Source organism: Pleuronectes platessa, chromosome 2, assembly GCF_947347685.1.
Source record: "Pleuronectes platessa chromosome 2, fPlePla1.1, whole genome shotgun sequence".
Classification (NCBI taxonomy): Eukaryota; Metazoa; Chordata; class Actinopteri; order Pleuronectiformes; family Pleuronectidae; genus Pleuronectes; species Pleuronectes platessa.
Window position 1 is genome coordinate 9,310,418 of NC_070627.1, and position 20,846 is coordinate 9,331,263.

Genomic DNA, 20,846 nt, shown 5'->3' on the forward strand with positions numbered 1-20,846 from the left:
CCACATCCATCTCGTCTCAGGCAGCTTCACCACATCCTCACCCCATCCCCACCACTGACGGGAATTGAAGCGAATACCTGTCTGAGTGACGGAGCCGTTTAAATGGCAGAGTGAGTCGGATTTGATCCACAGCTGCCAATTCCCTGAATGCCTGCTGCTCCCCCACTCTTTTTAAAACCATCCTCCAGTGTCTCTCCAAATGCCCATCAAACCCCCCCCCTTCCCCCTCCACTATAAATCCGGCAATAGGATTCAGGATTATTCCGTGAGGATTAGGCCTAACCAAACCAAACATGGACGGTGACATCATTAGCAAGATGATGATAAAGTCTAGAACTATGGATGTGCTGAAGCTACAAAAAAGCTCGTACAGTACCGAAGGTGAGAAATGTTTGAAGTATTTTTAATTTGATGATAAGTAATTTCATGTTTGGGTTAAAATTACTGAAATAAGGGTCAACATTTTGGCTTTCAGATTTTGAACTAAACTGTCAGTTATTTGAATTATGAGCTGATCTAGCCCTTTGAAGTAGTAATAATCTTTACTCTTATTAGTTACACGTCTTGAAAACTAAACTTTATTGGATTTGATAAGGGATTGAAAAGAAACCCACAGTCAGAGGTCAGATTAGATGATAGATTTTAATTTGATAAAATACCTAATACTAAGCCGACTCAACTGAAAAACCCTTTATCACTTATTACGGAAGCTGTGGAGTGGAGCTGAGCTGGGATGAACAAATGCCAACCCCTGCAGCTCTTTGTATCTGTGGAGCTGTCGATCAAGAGAGGGCTAAAAATACACCCAGCTTTAACTCCTATAGATATTGTGTGTTGCAACTATTGTTTAAGAATTTCCACGATGACATATTAGAATCAGTAAAATTACCTGACTGAGTCTGCTTTTCTAGAGATTTATAGATTAAGAGATTCATAGTGACACACAAGAGATCACAAGAAGAAGTGGCTTAGGCTCATATTAAGTTAATAAACAGATATTCATGAATTCTGCTGGTGTGAACTTCGGCCTGACTAGTTTGACCGAAATAGTTTTTTTTCACAGCTGAAAGGAAACCCTGAGACTGTGATAGTTACATAGACTTGAAGTTAATTCAAATTAATTAAATTTAGAGTAATCTTCATGTTTTAAGTTTAAGCCTCTAAACCAGCGGCAGCTGTGACCAGAGACATTATGCTTTTGTCCCGTCCGATAAGAACTGATTAGATATGTGTTGGTCAAAGGTTAAGGTCCCTGTGACCTCACCAAACATGTTTACCTCCGCCAAGCATGTTTTGTTTTCATCTGCCTTTTTTGTGTAAGTTTGGGCCAGCCTGCATGCAGACAGGTGCACTTCAATCCCAGTCAGTGGTGAGAATGTGGGAAGGCTGACGTGTCAAAGGAACTCGCACAAATTGCATAGGAACTGATAAGAGACTGTTTTGTCTCTTACAGTTTCTCTTTTAACCTCAACCCTGGAGGTCATGTCTTCATGTGCGCTTCTTTAATTGTCAGCTGGATTGCGAGAAAAACCACTGAACTGATTCCCATAACATTTTGCGGAGTGGTACGGTCTGACCCAAGGAAGGACAGATTTCAGGTTGACGCGGATTCCAATGCGTGATTTGGGGCATTATCCTCGGTGGAGGTGTGCTCACTCTGAACAATCCTCTTTTAAAAGAAGTTAAACAGTAATTCTGTCAAAATAATGGCTTCTAATTAATTCCTTAATTCTTATTTGTTACTACATATATTGTTGGTATTGAGTCTTGACAGACATGGACTTAACCTGCAATTTGACTGGTTGGCTGAGGTGGTGATTCAGTGCCAGACAACAGTCCCCCTGGGATTAGTCAGCGTGTCCATAATATCAATGGGCAACCTGAAAGATTTGCCTGTTAATTACATTATGAAGAACACTTCAAATCTGCCCCAGAGTGAGTACCAATCAGCTTTTACTAATCAAAACCTGAGATCATTGAAAGATGTTGTTTATAATTCTCCCTCAGTGTTTTAATTTGTTCCCAGTGACCAAGAAAACACCTGCTGCCTCCCAAACCACATTTTGTCGTGTCTTCCCGTCGCCGTCCCTTCTGTGCCATCTAACTACATCTGCTCAACTCGCCTAACATACAATTAAAGTCCCTGAATAGCTCATCGTGTGGAGGATAATTATAACACACAGTGGAATACTAATTATATCAATGATCCTCCCTCATAATGTCCTACTAAAACCAATGTCATTCAGCTGCTACTTATAAACGTGCCGAGTGGCCTGCTTTTCTCCCCCCCCCCGACAGGAAGGCAAAGCTAACGGGCCTTTTTGGGACATAATTATTTTATTTCCTGCAAACTACTGCTCTGTTTGTCAGCTTAAAGCAATTGGATTGTTCTGAGATTACAGAAACTCATTTGTGAGAACTGACTCACTCACAATATCAGACTTTTCCATTTGCAGTAAATTAGCGAAAGAATTAACAAAATGACGTTGTGACAAAACCTAATCATGACATTAGTGAAGAGGAGAAATGTTTTTTATCAATTACCCCAGTGTGGTGAGTTGATGAGAACTTTGTCAGAGAACAGAGAGTTTTTTAAGTCATTACACACATCTTCAAAATGTATAAAACAATTAAGGCAAATAGTTTTCAGCAATTTAAAACATCATACTAGAGTTTAAAGAAACTAACACATAGTAGAACATTTTCATTACATATTTTCTTTGCTCATTTCAAATTAACTAAAAATATATAGTCAATTATTTATAGACTTAGTCATGATACTTAAATTTAAGATAATCGATTTTTTTCCCTATATTTAAAGGCTGCAGAAATAAGCAGTGACTACACAAAACATCCATTAATTTTTTTCCCCACTTTATAAGTTGATGGCTTTCCTTCTGAAGTATTTGGTTCTCCACCCGCCAAATGGTTCAATATGTTCACCAGTGACCCGCTTACTGTGTCAATCTGCAGCTTGATTGCTATCATCGCTTTGTAATGAACACTGTTTGGTGCTGGGGCCGGAAATGACACCATGAGAGATGAGATGAAGGTGAACTGAAACACAAGCTGCAAAAGGACTGTTATCTCAATGCTGGTTCAGAGCTGAGAGGAATCTGCAGGGTTTGGAGACTTTTCTCTGGGTTTGTCGTTGTATGAATGAACGTATGAAACTGTTAATAACACCTGCTTTGCATCATGTGAACAAATGGACAGACTGTTATCTAATAAGTGCTCAGAGTAAGGTTAATACCCACTTCACTGTGGCATTAGTTTACGTATCCCTGGTATTTGTTTTGACTTGTGAACACATGTTGGGGACGTTTGTCCTTGAAACACCAACTTTGATGTGTCTTTAAACCGATGTTGTGGAAAACACCAACTCAGAGGCTCAGGCGTTAATTCTGCTTCCTGTATTATGTCCACAATGTTTTCATCTCCTTCTGAAAACATGCTATAGGTTGATGAAAGTGAGGGGATTTGAGCTGTATATGTAACAGAGTCGCTGTGAGCAGCCTTGTGTTTGACCCCTGTCTCTGTAGTTCATTTAAATCATATTAAAAGGTTTTTTACACTGCACCTACGACTATAACACACTCGCTAAATTCAGTGCATTAGAATCTGCCCTCTCACCAGTAAATCCGTGTTTCAGGATGATTATAAACCACAGTGACATTTTATTGAGGGTGATTCTCTGATTGCTGTTTCTTTGATAAGGTGAAGAGAGATTCACTTTAAGGAAAATAAATCTTCCTCTTTAACTTACTTCTTATACATTTGAACTCACGTAGCCCCTCTCATATCACCATCTTAACTAACTTATGCTCCCTCACTAGCTATATGAGCCTATGGGCAGATCAGCATGAGTCAGCATCCCAAGCTCAACCCTGACCATAAGGACATCCATGCTGCTGTAATCCTCTTCACTCAGCTTCAAAACAAAATATTCATCCTCCCTGATAAAAGTCATGCAGAGTGTTGTGCATTTTGTTTCTTTCTCTACGTCAGCTTGAGATTGTACGATCCTCGGCTGATGTCGTAGATCAGTGTGTCTGCGCCTGTGATTGGCACCAAATTTTGCCTGAAGGTTTAAAGAAAGCTTTGTTTACGTATATATTTATTGATCCTTTACTGACTTTATACATAAGATACAACACAAACAATGAAACAATGTAAAACAGTGAAAAAATGTCAATCTGTCTTTTCAAAGCCAAAGAACATGTGCATTTTTGTCTTACCAGCTCATAGACATTCAGATATTTTAGGTTTTAAAGCTTTAGTACAATTCATCCTGAACACAAAGTCTGGACAAAATATCATTGCAATCCATTCAACAGTCGTGGTGATATATCACAACACAACCTGAAGGAGGTGGCTGAGAAAAGGTCAGGGGGTCACCACAGTCTTTAGAATATATCCCCTGGGGACATCCACACATGCATTTAATCTAAGTTCATCTATTATACTTAAAATCATTTTAATCTGTATATTGTGGACCACAGATTAATATCTCCCTCCCTAGAGCCGAACATTAAGCAAAAGGAAAAAACACTAATAAATAAACATAAAAGAAACACTGATATGTCTGATCACTGAACACATTTAATGCTTGAACTATTTGCTGGTGCTAAAAACTGCATTGGTACTAAACTCTAAAGTACTTGTCATCAGTCAGTGTTCAGGAAAGTTGTGGCCTGACTGACTCTGGGATTTGTCTCCACTTGCACGTGGAGTATTGTCGAGGCAATCTGAGATAACAGGAAGGAAGGGAGTGCTCCTCTTCCTGTGCTGCTGTTTGTAACTTTTAATCTTTTGGGAAGCATCTCGTCCGTCTCCTCCCTCAGTGGGAATTCATTGGGACCTGCCCAGGAAGACGTGCACGAGATCCCTGCAGATCTGTGTTACTGGCTTGTGGGGTGTCAGATAATCACCATGGCAACTCTGCGATGTAATGGATGGTTTTAAAAGCTGTGTGTGTGTTTGTTTGCTTGGTCCCATAGAGAGGGGTGGGGGGCACAGACAGATAGGAATCTGTGTCTCAAGCAGCTGACATTCAGTTTTCCATCCTCCCTCTTTCTCCTCTTAGTATCTCTCTGCGTGATGAATCACAATGTTTCACCCCCACATTTACTCGGTGACCAGGTTTGCATCGTATATCCTTCAAAATCCCATTTTCCCTTTCATCATAAAACTCACTCACCATGGGTGAGATCAAATAAAGCTGCACATATTAGGCCCAATTTCTCATTAAGTCTGAGGCTCCATGCTGCTAATCAGACGTTAAAGAGGCAAAACGATAAATGCCATTGCAACAATCAGTCAGTGGAACCTCGGAGAAAGAAGTGGCAGATTTTGTTGATCGAGGAGTTGTTTCAGTCTTTCTGTGGAGTTTGCATGTTTGTCTCTGTCTGCGCTGGTTCTCTGGCTCAACTAATCCTGTGTTGTTAAATGTTGATTTTCTAATGTGTTAATCGGACTTAAGTTGATAATTCATTTTCCTCAGTGCTCGTTATGCATAATCACAAGTTGCCATGATCATACATGTTTGCACATTATTGTCTATCTGCCCTGTGTTAACGAATGTGTCCAGTTATCTTTTAATTGGATTATGGTAATTAGCCGATGCCTCTAAAAGGATTTTGTTTTTGTTATTGATGCTCTCTCTGTTTTTTTCATTTAGCAAATTGTTTCCACCATCGATCTTTCAGCAAAGTGGGAGTGTGTTTGTTTTACTGACGTGTTGGAGACAAATCGCTTCTCAGAGCTTTTTTTTTAATGTTTTGATATGGTTGATAAGTTCTGGCACCAAATCAACACAAAGCTCAAATCCATACACAGCATAAGTATGTGATGCATAACGGCACTTATCTGTAATACAGGACAAATCCAAACTATAGGGGAGAAAACAGCATTTTTAATAACTGTTCAGATGAATAGACTCAGAGATCAGTTTGTGTTTTGAAATTAGAGCTTATACCACCACCAAGGCCATCTTGTGCACTAGTCATGCCAGATTTTTTTTCTTGAAGAAGATCCATGAACTATTCCCTCGGAAATATCAGCGATAATATCAAAAACACCACAAACTCAGTGTCAACAAAAATGATAAAAGTTTCCTGGATTTGCCCCTGATCCTATTCAAGAGCCAGTCCCATTACACAGCCTACCACTAAGTGTCATGGTAAACTGTCCAGTAGTTCTTGTATAATCTTGCTGAACAACAAACAAATGGACATGGGTGGAAATTAACATATAAAGGCACTGATAGTAAATATTTTTTGAAGTTGTCTACACACACGCTTGTCCCATTTTTAAAAGGAGAAAACAATATTTAACAGTAAAATAAGTACGTTGTTAAGTGGCCTGAGTATTGATGTATTTGTATGTGACTGTGTGAACCTCTGACAGTTTTGCTTTCTTATGTCACAACCTGTCAACACCTTCACCCTGTGTTATATACACACTTATTACCCATACTCGCATTCACATACCAGCTCCATATTTAACTACACTAAATCCAGGACAGTTGGATCATTTGAATTTCATGAGCACTTTACTGAGCTCTTTTTACAGAGATTGGTTCAGACACAACAAAGATTGAAAAACAAAGACCGAATATTCCTCTTAGAAATGAGAAAAAAATCAAACGACAAGACAACATAAAATATGTATTAAAAGAGAGAAGAAACAAATTAGAGTAATAAAAAAAACATTCGTAAATATTAAGAAAACGACAATATTAAAGTGCGTTTTTCAAAGGTAGCCATCACTCCGGTTTTTCCTCGAGCTGTTTACACGTCTCTCTGTCTTTCCCTCACGTCGGCCGGTGCATCAGCAGCATCACTCAAATCCATTTCATCCTAAGTAATGCATCAGTGGCCAGCCCCTGCTCACAGAGAAAGCAATCCAGCACCACTGCATATATCGTGGTGCATGGCGGCCTAAAGAAACCAATCAAACACCAGGCTGTTTGGTGGTGGTGAGCAAGTCCGTGCTGCTGCATGTGCATTTCTTAATCTCACACTGTTTGCAGGCAGATATTAAAAAAATATATATGTGGAATTTCCAGCCGGGAGAGCAGGCAGCACTTTCTGACTTGTGCCCCCCCCCCCAAGGACACCATTACAAAACTGTCACCATCTGGTAGAACCGAACTGAATCGGTTTCTCCGTTGCTGTGTGTGTTTGTGTGGTGAATACTCACAGAGAGGAGAAGCTACACAACGTGAGAATTGAAGGTGAAATGGCGTGAACACAATCATTTCTAATCTCAGACCCGTTTTTCAGGTGTAAATGTGTCGTGACGTACACACACCCAGCCACACTGCAGCGCTGCTTTGTGTGTGTAACATCAGTCTGTGTTAAATAGAGAATAATAGCAGGGTGTTTCAGCAGGGGATATGAGCAGGTGCATGCAGCCTCTTAATTCAAAACATTTTTACACCACTGTATTTTCATGAAACTGCTGATCCCTGGGTGGTTTTATAGTCATGTTAAACTGTAGTTGCATTAAAGCCGACCACGACAGAAATTGAATTTTTCTTATCTGAACAGTAGAATACCGGCACTGTTGGAAAATGGAATCGTCCAGACTAGAGATAAATGTTGCAGTTTTTCATTAGTTACATGTCAGATGGATTAGAAGTTAGGAGTTTAAGTTCATCCAGCAACTTGTCGAGTTTACTTTGTCTTAGAGTTGATTCAACGTGTGTTTTGCCCGTTTCTTCACTATTTTGTGATTTACTGCAAGCTGCTTACATTAGAGCAGGTAATCACCCTGTTGAATATATGTTTTCTCAGTTTTTTCTTGTGTTTCTGGTTTAGAAAAGGTTGATAACTCATGTGTTGCATCTCTTAATACATCCCACACGTCACACTGCTCCAAAATGACCTGCAGCTGTTGTGACTGTTTCACAGTCTCGAACCCAGGTTGTTCTGTGGCTTCTGATCAGACAAAAGATTGGTTTGCATTTGTTTGTCACAGACTCATCCAGTCTTTTAAAGTCTGTCTGCTTGAAAATGAAACAAGTGCTTTTATCATAAGCTCAACAGGTGCAGAGCTGATGTAGAAGTCATCTGGTAATACGGTCAGTGGATAGTTTTAGTAAAGTCACCTTCATACCCTGAGACAACAATGGACGTGAAGCAGGATACATCAGAAGCTATCCTTCATCTGTTTGTGTGAACACATGCTCTGTGCACAGAAGGACAGCGTTAGTATTTAGAATCAGACCTTGAGAGTGTGTGTGTGCAGCTGTAGTACCGGTTGTCAGGCAGGCGGCTGATCACATATAACCCTCATCATGGGGATGTGTCCTTGGTCCTCCACTTGATGTTTTCATATTTTCATAGAAAACTGTTAAAAGCTGCAAACTTTCATTAGTTATGAAAGTGGAACATGATGAATGTTTGCTTGGAAATCATTCAATCAAAGAAATTCAATTTGGACTTTACTAGTAGATTGAGACTCACCGTTATAGTTCTTAATTTATTCAGTAAATATATATATTTTTTAAATCTGTTCACAAGGATTTCCAATGCTGTCACACACACACACACACACACACACACACACACACACACACACACACACACACACACACACAAACTTGTGTAGGAGATATAATGCTGTGATAACTTCAGACTAAAGTGTTTTCACTGGAGGTGGTGGTGAAATAAACATGACTGGAAAACGCATCTTAGTTCCATACAGAAACTTGCATGCTGATTCAGGCTCTAATGCAAAAGTAAATAATATGTTGCCAGTGATACTTATCAGCAGCCTAATAGACAGGTAATGGACCCATTCAGATTCAGGAAGCATTTAATGGTGTTCGGCTGCCGATGGCTGCACGTCTTCATCATTCTCCTTCCCTATAGATAAAGCTCTGGCCCCAGACACATTTTGTCCAAATTGCAATATCCCGTTTTATCAAGGTATTCACATCAAACGCATATTGTTGATTTTATACATTATATACACATTTGTGTCTCTACTGTGCTTTGCTGCACTGACACTGTGTCTTAGTGTCCATGCCTGTGTGTATATCTGCGTCAATAAGGCAAAAATAAAAAGAACTGTCCTCTGTGAATCGAAAGCATCTGAAAATGGACCACAGAGATCAGTGGCTTCCAGAGACTTCCTTTGCATTGGATTCTCTATTCACATTATTGAGCTGTGAGGGATGGAGTGTTTTGAAAAGCAGCTGGAGCCGGTTCCTGCGAGCTGCTGAGCCTTGGCCACAGATGTCTGTTATCTCAGGAACAAAGACTTCAGAGGAACATAACAGGGAAGAATTAAAGATCAAGCAGTTTGGAAAACACATGTTTCTGTACATTACAAATGGAAAAACCTTTATTCTATTACAAAGCATGTGGCGCATCTCAGGTGGAGCATGTGTATGTGACCATTCTTCTCTCAGTCTAAGGGACAGATGTGATATTGTCATCCCAGATCTCTCTCATCTCTCTTTCAGCGCTCATCATCATCGTAATCATCATAACCTGATTTGCTCTGGGGTTTTTTCTGTGGGAAATAAAGGCAGGTGCCAAAAACCGGGGATAATAATGACGTGGGGAGGAGGCGTACATGCCGCCGCCACTTCCTGCTCAGGCCGGTAGATTTAGCGGTTTTAGCAGTTGGGCAGCTGTCCAGTGTGCAGACTGTGATAGCTGATATTTGCTGAATTACGGTCCGGGTGGACGGTTTATCTGTTTGGACCATGAGACAGACAAACAATGTAATCCTCCATCACTAACCCCGCCCTGCCTCCTCTTCCCCATCAACCATATTTCCAAGGTCAGTTGGGTAACATCCTGGCAGCGATGCATCAGGATGATGTCGTCTGATTAATGGATCGTACACAAATCGATGGGTGAATGGTCACCGGTTAACAAAAGGTTAAGTTGCGGTGCACCTGCAGGCTGTGAGAGCAATTACCAGGAATTGGGTTTTATGGAATCTAGTCTCATGCTTTTATCCTGCATCTGTTGTTTTGTTTGCAGCAGCCAGTACATCTCATTCTCTCTGAAATGCTGATTATAACTGAGCAGCTTTAACATCAGGAAAACATGTGCGCCTCCTAACTCGCAAGTGTGGACAACAGTCTGACAAATTTAATTTCTCAATCACCAATGTTGTTTTTTCAATAGAACAAGTGAAGCATGCAGACCTCCGCTTCTGGTTTGATTTCTCAAATGCTGTTATTTAAGGCAACAGAAATAAATCCAGTGTTTGAATAGAAATGTTGCTCAGAGTGATTTGAGTCTTCATGTTTCTGTGTCTCTCTCCATCAGTTCGTTACCTGCTGAGGAACAACGTGAGTCCAGACCTCTGCAATGAAGACGGCCTCACCGCCCTGCATCAGGTGAGACTGTCCCACTCGGCCTTTACACCACTTTGATTCTGTTATATAGCCTTACAGGGTGTTGTAGCCAGGGGTCAATCAAGACCTGAAGCGTGTTTGATGCTAAACCTGTTTAGAGATTAGCCGCCTCACAGCAGCAGGGTTAATGGTTCAAATCCTTTGTGCCTGGAGTTTGCCTCATGTTGGCATTGGGACTCTAGATTGACTCTGGATGAGTTTGGATGATGGTTTGTTTCTGTGATGGACTGAGGACCTGTCCATGTCCATGTGAGCTGGGATCTTCCTGCTGTGAAAGACCAGACATGTACTTATGGGCGAAAGCAAATAAAAGTCAAATGGTCAGTTATTGTCAGAAAACCTGGTGCATAATGGATCTTCCTAAACTGAGCTTTGCTTAAAGTCAGTTATTGAGTTCAATTTAAATTAAGTTCTAATCTACTAGGGAAGTTAAACATGACATTTAGACGTTGATGTATAAAACTAATTTCAAAGGCTTTAAATAACCTCAATGTTTTCTGTGTGAGTAGCAACCTCAGACTTTCTGCGTTGGACATGAAAAACACATTATTTTGATAAATGTAATGTTGTTTTCCTCATTTTCTGTATCATTTGGGTCCACAGAGCCTGAATGTACTTCTGCTTCAACACTGTCACCCGGCTCAATTTCAACAGTATATTGGATATGAAATAGTCACGACTGTATAAAATATTACTTTTCAAAAGGTGCCTAACCTGCCCTTTCAAACTGTGTAATGTATTATTGAGTTAGTTCTGTTGTTGACAAACATTCCGCAGCTCCTGGTTTTTAAGCTGGCTCTTTACCAAGAAGCAAAACATCCCAAGTATTTTATTTTTATAACATTTATTATTGAGTCTTACTTTAACATTTGTATTCAGTTTGCAGGGGCAGACATTAAAGGCCTTGGTCAGACTACTGTTGAGCTTTTCTCACTCTGAAACCTTGTTTTGTAAAAGTGAGGCAATGAGTTCAGTATTGGGGAAATGTGGGAAAATAATAGAGGAAATCAGGAAAATGTTCTCTTGTTAATTAGATCCATTACTGCTGAGCTAATCAGAGCCTCCACCTCGTCCAATCAGTGCCCCACATCACAGTTGTCTGCGTAGAGAATGGATCGTGTCTCGTTTTGCCTTTTTTCTTTCCTTAATTTCGAAAGAACAGAGACCAGCTGGCAAAGATCTTTCATATTGGAGAATGGTTTTGAAGCAGGATGCGTGTAAAGATGGTGCAGATACTGACTGAGCAGGTTCAACTACTGCAGATGAGAGACGCTGAAGAAAAACATCTGTAAACACAAACAAGCGAGATTGATTGTTCGTCTATGGAACAAAGATTTAACTCACAATTTGAATGTGTTTGTCGGTTTTCTGTCACGTCCGTGTCAATGATGACTTGAGGGAATTCCTCCATATTTGGTACAAAGGTGCACGCAGATGAACTGATTGGAATTTGGTGCTCAAAGTCAGTGTGTGTGTGAACGTATTATCTTTTTAACGCTGCCGGAGCATCTTTTCAAACTTGGCACAAATGGTAAGAATTGGGTGATCAAAGGTAAAGGTCAAAACTCTTGTTTTGGTCATTTATTACCTCAGTGTCTTCTCTTCATTAACTTTTCATCCTCCCCGCTCTTCTCATTTTTCCTCCACAGTTAGTAAGTACTATTTCCTCAGACAGTATATGCCCTCTCTGCCTCAGCTGACATACCCCATCTCTCTCTTTCGCTCTTGGCTGCTCAGAACCTAATATCCAGGCTCATGCTGGGAGGCAGAGAAAAGAGCAGGCAAAGGAAAAATTGACCATCAGTCTCCACCGGTGTGGCTGGTGCTTTAAAAGATGTGGGCCATTGGCTGCCAGGAGATCAGATTGACCTTTTCGGCTCAGAATGTGTGTGTGTGTGAGTGAGTGTGTGGGAGAGGCTGATAATCAGCTGTTTGGATGGGTCGGCTCGTACAGTGTCTTCAAGATGAGACCTTTCCACTTCTGCTGCAATTTTACAAAATGCCACCGTATGCACACAGGCAGAGAGGGAGACAATAAACACACACAGGGAATAGCACATGTACACACAAACACTGTTGCCAGAAGGTAGGAGGAAAGATGGATCGCACACGCACATGCACACACACACACACGCACACCTGTACCTTGAGCGACAGGTTCAGATAAATGAAGGAAAGCTGTGGGGATGTTTCTCTAAATGAGATGTCATTCTTATCTAGGGTTGGTTTCACCTCACTGAAATTAAACATTAATCAATAAATGGCTTGCAGAAGCACTGTATGTGCCAAAACACACACACACACACACACACACACACACACACACACACACACACACACACACACACACACACACACACACACACACACACCAGAGGGACTGTCATTGATGTAATGCTTTCCCTAGCCCTTGACCTTAACCTAAACCTAACATTAAAACAAGCCCTCACCTCAAAGTTGAATTATTTACAGTACAATAATTCTCTTCTTTGTCCCCATAAGGACGGCAAATTCTCGTAATGTGACTGTGTACACAGATTGAGGTCCCCATAGCATGAGTTAAACCGCAGCACATGGATTCACACACCTGTACACACTTCACAATATACTACGTCAGCCTGTGATAATCAGTGAGTGCTTCATGAAAGCTCCTCGATAGCTTTAGTTCTGGAAGGGTCATATATCATTTTCTGTATTTCTTGGTTAGGTAACATTGGGATAGTGTGTAAGAATAAATCGAGTCTCTGAATGAAGAAATATGCTCATTTGCTTTCATGCCAAGAGTTAAATGGTATCACTCCCATGTCATTACAAAAGGAGAATGTCTGGAACATTCAGGTTGGGGGGGGGGACCTGGATGAAGCATGTAGGAACCAGGATGTATGAATTCTGCTTTGGAAATGATGCGTCTTTGTGTTAAGCACATCAGCACCATCTTCAACAGGGCCACTCCCTCACTGTGAATCTTCAGGACAGCTTCTTGCCCTATTCTCACTAGGACTAACTCTGACATTGTCTTATGGAGGCTGGTAGGAAACATTCAAGAAAATATCCAGAGGAACGGACTCGGAAATCTGAAAAAAATTGCGCATCCAGTAAATGTCAGGACTTCAGCCGCTTCATATTCCCAAAGCTGCAGTCAGCAGAAAGCTTACCTAACCGAAAGGAATTAAACCTACTGTTAGGATATTTTTGGTCGGAACATCCTCTGACTCACAACAAACACACAAACACACAAACACACCTACGTCACGTTGTCCCATATTCGGTCGGGTCACAGCTGTTCTCTGGCTCCGAGCTCTGGCGTGTCGTGACCCAGAACATCAACAGACTGCTGCTGGAGTCCCATTTAAAAAACATTTATTTCAATGATTCAACCAATCGAACACTTACACAGAGATGACTGAGCTTGTGCTGTTATGATCGCCTGCAGGATTTGATTATTTAGTTCAGTCAGCTCTGCCAACATGTTTCCATGATCTTACACCGAGTGCCCCAACTAAGTAACAAGCAATGGGACTGTCAGTTTACTTTGTGCCATTGTTCTTGTTTCAGAGGTTTCCTCAAATGTTGGTGCCCTGTTTAAACAACCTGTTAAAAGAAGGAATGTTGCACCTTTATTCAACTCGCTGTTCTGTAAAAGGTACGAACACGGAAAGGGGGAGGTGTTGTTGTTTCACCTCTTTGTCGACTGCAGAGGTCGTCACAGAGATGAATCGATGCTCTGTTGAGATGGATGACATGACAGCTCCCAAAAATAAAAACAAAACCCTTCTTGATCTCCCCCTGGTGGCTGAATGCCTTAAAGGTCATAAACCCCGCCTCCTCGGCCAAAAGTTAAAGAGTGCCCTGGTTTCAGTTGGATTCTGTTGATCTGGCAGCTTTGGTTTTTATTTGTTATTTGATGCATGGTGAATTTGTGGTGAAGCCAACTTGCTACGACTGGCAATTGGTCAAGCATGTGTGTCGGTGGGACCTTGATGACGCAGCCCCACATTATGATCACTACTGGTCAGATTGTGGCTTCAATTGATTTCAAAAGTCAAGGATGAGAATGTCCATATTTGGGATATTTTAGCTTTATAACGGTAGTAAGTGGAGGAATGTTGTTCATCTTTATATCGAGGGTCAAGCAGCTGAATACGGACAACATCACACACAGGTACAGCAAGAGAAAATGTGTCTTATTGGCTGTAGAGCAGGATCACTGTGTTAATGGAACTAATATATGAAGGAGAGCGACAGGAGGGAAAGAAAAAGTGAGGAAATCATGTGTAACAGCAGTTTGAATTGTGCTGGAGCCCAGAAATCCTCAGTAGACGCCACGTACCTGTTCTCCTCTGAAGTCCCAGCTGCTTGTCACAGCCCAGATTTAATTCATTCAGCAATTTGGATTTAATTCTGAACAGCTGAACTTGGCACCTCGGGCGTCTCAGACCCCTTCGCTCCTCATGATTTGCATCTGTCGCCTGAGCTCTTGTTAAATTTAAAGCCTCTGTTAACCTTTAACCTCCCGCAGTCTCAGCTGTACTCTCAGCCACCTGGTGCTGCTTGTACTAGATTAAAACTCGCAGTATTTCAGGCTCAGTGTCGGCGCTGTCAGCGACGGCCTCATTGAATTTCAACCATTCAGTCAGAAGTCTGCAAAATCAGCTGGCTCCTCAGGCCGAGCCACAATCTTCTCAGCCCACTGATCCCAGCAAGACTGTTCGCTGTTGTTTTCCAGCCACACAGACATAATTTGGGCCTTTGTCCGGTACCACACACACACACACACACACATACACACACACACACACACACACACACACACACCCTGTCGTTGTGTGAATGAAAGCCACATTATTTCATTGTCTTGTTGCCGGGACAGGAGGGATGGAGGTGGTATACAACAGATCTGCAGGGGCAGGCTAGACGTTTAGCGTGGTTGCCAGGTTGTGTGTGCAGGTATGTTGTGATTTTAAAGAGAAATGGCTGAGACATTAGCGTAGCAGGTCGACTCTGACTGTGAGTTGTTAGCTGGTGTTTTTTCTGCAGTCGTCTTGTTGCTGCAGCTTCAGATGTGAGCTCATCATCCATCAGCGTATCTGGCGCCTCTGTCAAGCTTGTGCGTCTCTTTTCCTGTTGGTTTAATGACGCTGCTCATTTTTCTCTGAATTGTATCTTAAAGTTTGCAGTTTACCACTTTTTCTCTGAATGACTATCTCCATGAAACAATTCAGAATCTTCATACATGCGTCCGCGCCAGCACAGATGGGGAAATTATAACAGTGACTCATTCTTCTGTATAAAATTGACTCTGTAGACTGGTTTCCACAGAGAACTAGGTCTGCTTTTGGCAGCTCTACAAGGTCTCATATCGTTGACTGGTTGTTCTGTGGTCTTTCTGTTTCACATCCCAGAGCAGCTGAATACATTCTATAATAAATATATATATAAATCATATAATGTGTGATGAGCAGCACATGGTTCTCTCACACTGTGCTGGACGCAGATTTCCTCAGATAAAATGAAAAGCGAGCCTCCTCCTGTGCCCTATAACTGGGAACCAGATCCTTGTATTGGAGCTTTCATTTATTCCCTTTACTCTTCAAGCCGCCTGACTGATTTCACTATCATCAAGTTCTCTTTAAATTCACATACAGAGACTTCCCTCACATGTTGAACTTACTCCACTGCAAAAGAAGATCAGGCTTTGTGGGTTATAATTAAAAAGAGCATGACCACATATTTTGGTTAATACTTTGTAGTAACTAGTAATTCTGATTCTGAAGGTGTATCAGCATTTGCAGGGAAACTGTGTTTTCTGTTTAATCGAGAAAATAAAATGCAGATTGAAAGATGATGAAAATCCTCATGTAGCACAAGTACAGGTGAACGTACATTTAATTTGACTGCTCATTAATCTCAGATTTGACACACCCCTTAGCTTTTGTTGCATGTTAATTCAGTTCAGTTTTACTTGTAAGAGAAATAAAGTTTTATTTCCTTAGTGAAGTCTTATTTAACTCTACTGTACATGTTGATCCACAGGTCAGACTCTGTTTCTGTGGGATACATCATGTTAACAGCAGCCACAGCTCAAAACTCAATATGAATTGTATTCCGGTGGTAAATTAGTTTTAATGCACACTAACAACATAGAGATCAAATCAGACAAATTAGGCCTTAATAAATATAAATCACTGTTGCAGTATAACCATTGAACACCCAAGATTTCTTTGTAAATTTTCAATCTTTCCTTTTCTGTGTTAGATTCATATTTTTGCAGTGAAATCTTTCGACTTGGGTGTAAGAAGGTTTTGAATATTTCAACTAAAAGCTTATTGACAGGATGTGTTTGTTGTGTTTGTCGTGTTTCCAGTCAGTCAGCGTTTGTATCTGCTTCGCAATTCATTTCACCTCTGATCTGTTTTTCTACTATCAACCATCTGCATCTGTGCAGTAATTTCATTTCCTTCCTTGTGCTGTATATTAACACACACACGCACCTACACGCACGTACACAATGTCAGAGACGTCCCTACAGATAAAGATACAAAACTCAAGAGAATGCACGACTAATTTTCTCTATATACGTCTGAGTAGTCAAGGAGTTTTTTCATCATTGTATTGACATCAGTTTTTTTTTTTAAATAAGAAGGTGGAAACACAGATCAAGAGCAGGTCACTGAAAAGAGTGGCTGCTGAGGTTTTGTTTTTTAGGTCGACAGAGATGACACCTGACGTCTCAACCACCAAATCCTCTCACAGTCACTGAACCTGTTTACTGGATGACACTGATACTCGTTTCTAAGAAGAAAGATTATTCATTCTCGGAAAAATAACATTTAACAATTTTATACGATATTCATTTTTGCCTTGATTGTGTTGTATGGTGTTTGAAATATAGTTAAGAGTTAGTTTCTACATTGTACTTTTCCCACTTTGATCTGTTACTATTAGCACATAAGCAGAGGCGAGTCCTATAAATATATAACTTCGACATTTAAGACAAGTCTGCTGTTATTGTTTTCACTTCTCAAAATGACTTTCGTCTGTCCTCTATTTTTCTCCTTCTTCTCATTTCTATCCTGTTGGTTTATGTTCATGTTTGTCCCTCTGTGTGACTGTGTGTGTCTGTGTGTGTACGTGCGTGCGTGCATGTGTGCATGCGTTTGTGAGACTTGCTCTTGCAACTTCACTCAGATACAGGAAACCTCTAGAGATTACACCTCAGCTCTTCGAGGTTTATGTGATTTACATAATAAACCTGTTACTGTTGGACTTCCTGGGTGGAAGCTGTGTCCGAGACTTGTTGAAGTTAAATCAATGTTTTGTTTTTCACGACAAGAACCCATAGACATTTATTTTGAAAAACCTCACATTTGAGAATTTAGATCAAACAATATCTGGAGTTTTGTTGAAAAAGGAGAATTTTAAAGCGACAATTATGATCAACAATAGTTTCAGTTTGGGGTTTAGTTCATGTAATAAACAGTTTAAATGTTAGAGTGCTTAAAAGAACAGTATTCTGGTTTGCATCATCTTTATGTATGTGAGCAACCTGAAGTGAGAGTGATGAGCTGCTAAGAAGAAGAACTGTTGTTTTTCAACAAACATTTTCCACCAGAACAATTAAATGATTTTTCGTCCCTGAAGTATTCTGCAAAAGGCTTTAATGATTCGGTGGATGGCAATGCAAATTGGAAGCGAGTACAGACTTGTTTGTTCACCAAGTTAGTTACCTGTCCAGGGTCCTTGCCTCCGTCAAAATGCATGCTGGGATACACTGTTGCTTCCCAGAAGCATTTACATGATAAATGGTATAAACAGTACAACAATTGGCTGCTTTCATCACTATTTATCTTTTTTGGTTTTGATTTTCTACTTTTTTATTTGACATTTCATCTTGACCGACATCAGAGAGGAAGAGTAGAGTGAAATAACGGCCGAGTGACTCCTCAGATTTAAACATTTTCTTTGGGAAAACATCTGTTTCCAAAAAAAACATTTCTATATGACGTTGACTCTTTGTCTCCGTACCATGAACCGCTGTGATGACGGCTTTTACCGGCACAAATACTAACGTCTGTTCGTGCTGAGCTTCCCCTCTCGCACTTTCAGTTTTCTGATTATGTCTGACCCTCCTACTGTGACTGCATAATCTCATTCTTTATCCCCACATCCGCGTCTTTCAGTCTCTCTTCCTCCCTCTCTGTTGTTTCTCTCTCTCTCTCGTCTATTCTGTCGTTTGTCTTTGTTTAGCCGTGTGGTGCTGCCACACTCGCACCAAATTAGCTCTGATGGAGAAAACTGCTGCTGCCGCTGACAGCAGTTTGATTGGACGATGGTTTTTATGGAAAATTCCCCTTCCTACCCAGCCTGTAATCACACCCAGTTCAACGAGGAAAAAACTTTCTGTCCCTCTGTGTCTTTGTTTCTCTGTCTCTGTGGATGGGTGTGATTTTGTTTTGGATCCAGGGAACAACCCACACAATGCCTGAGATGTCACACTGACTGTGAACAAATTGGCCTAATGTGTTCTCAGTTCTGTTGCCTGCAATATGCTGTGGAAGGACTTTGGGGCGATACGCTTTGAGGACTTCTCGTTCGTCGGTGCTGTTGCTGACAAATGAGTCTCTTCTCATTCTTGTCTTGCAATGATTAAGGTGCTGAGGCGTGTGGCATCAATGCAGAGCAGCTGATTACTCACTGTGTGAATTGTATATGCTACATCAGACTAAAAGCCCTTTTTCACACAGCATTTCATTTCCCTTCAAACAAGAGGAAAGTGCGAGATCAAGAGATCAAGTTAAAAACAGCAGAAACACACTCACAGGTCCTGCAGGGTTATATCTGGCTTATCTTTGTTGTTCTTATCCTGGCCCCTTGGTGTCCATCTGTCTTTTTCCATCTGTATTTCATCCATTTCCTCACTTTTTTTGTTTTAGTCTGTGTCTAAGGTTCAGAAAATCACGTTTTAAACATGCAGCATGTGTCTGTGTAATGATAAATTACATATTTTGAGTGAAATAAGCAGTCAGCGCCACGGCTGCATACTTCCACACTAAAAGCACGGTCACACATTAGCAAATGAAGGTGAATGTCGCTGGTCAAAGTTCATCAGAGTTGAACTCCACATGAATCCATGCAAATGTTTTATTGGAAGAAGAATCAGAAGTGATTTGAGTGGAGTTGAAGGTTCGCCACTGATACATTCCTGTGATCATACCCTAACACTGCAGTAAGCAAATGTCTGTCTGGAAAGTGTGATGTCACAAACCTACACTAAAATCCTGTCTACTTGTGGGCTCCTCATCTGCAGGCGGCAGGAGCAAAGAAGAGTTTTAGGTTGTGTGATAAGCTGTTTGAGTGGGAACTATCAAATTATGAAAAATAAACAAATGTCTAATCCCTCTCCCCTCCTCCCTCCTCCCTCCTCCCATGTCCTCTGTCTCTTCACAGTGTTGTATAGACAACTATGAGGAGATGGTGAAGATCCTGTTGGACCGAGGAGCCGGCGTCAACGCTCAGGACAACGAGCTGTGGACACCTCTGCACGCTGCTGCTACCTGTGGCCACGCAGGACTGGTCAAGATTCTCATTTCACAGTGAGTCATGCAGATGCACTAATACACCACACTGCCTGAGAAACAGAACCAGTCCGCCCTCCATCATGAGAGCTTCTTTCATTTTTATGAAATGTAATCTCTGGCTAATTAGGCCTCAGGGAGAAAGAGCAGCGGTGCTACGTCTTTCAGCAAAGACCACGTTTTTAATGAATAACTAAATTAATAACACAATGACATGCACCAGGATCTGTCTGATTCATTTCAGCAGGTCATTGATTGATTATTCCACCAATCGATCATCTGGGAAAGGATTGCAAGTAAAGATCAGTGAGACTTGTGTCAATCAATCCAAGGTTAAGAGTGAGAAAACAGAAAATGTTGCACAAGCACTCTCACACACACACAGAGCTAAAACTAGAGTGGCATTCAGTAGAGCACATATCTCTGCCAATACCAACAGTTTTATGGAAATCCATTCAGTGGTTTTTGTGTCATCATGCTCACAAACCATCGGCCAACCAAAAATGTACAGGGGTGAAAACATAACCTCCTTGGTGGAGGTAGAAAAAAAATTCAATATTGAGCCGCGGGAGCTAGAAAGTTATTCTGATACAAAAACAACAGGTGATGCAGTAAAGGAAATGCACACATTAATAGCAGTAGTCATTTAAAGAGGCTCCATTTTTCCCCCACCTGTGTGAAATGTCATTTCAAGGCTGGAAGATATGGTTATAACAATATGAAGGCATATTCATCCAGTTTTTCAATACCGTTCGCTCGACAGCATTTTGATGTGCTTCAGTCACTCATTCGTTCAAATTGTAATTACAGTTTGCTCAGGGTCATTAATTTAGACTGAGTTCAGTACAACAATAACATGAGATGATTATGTCATCGTGATGCGATTC

At 40.9% G+C, this 20,846-nt stretch overlaps 1 protein-coding gene across 3 annotated transcripts in view; it reads left to right on the top strand.

Moving 5' to 3' along the window:
• Positions 1-20,846, top strand: part of ppp1r16b (protein phosphatase 1, regulatory subunit 16B) — a 72,039-nt gene that overhangs the window by 35,348 nt on the left and 15,845 nt on the right. For all 3 annotated transcript variants that reach the window (XM_053439457.1, XM_053439448.1, XM_053439466.1), the window contains exons 3-4: positions 10,296-10,366; positions 19,832-19,977. In XM_053439457.1, coding sequence (XP_053295432.1) covers positions 10,296-10,366; positions 19,832-19,977 — 217 coding nt within the window. The remainder of the gene's footprint in view (positions 1-10,295; positions 10,367-19,831; positions 19,978-20,846) is intronic.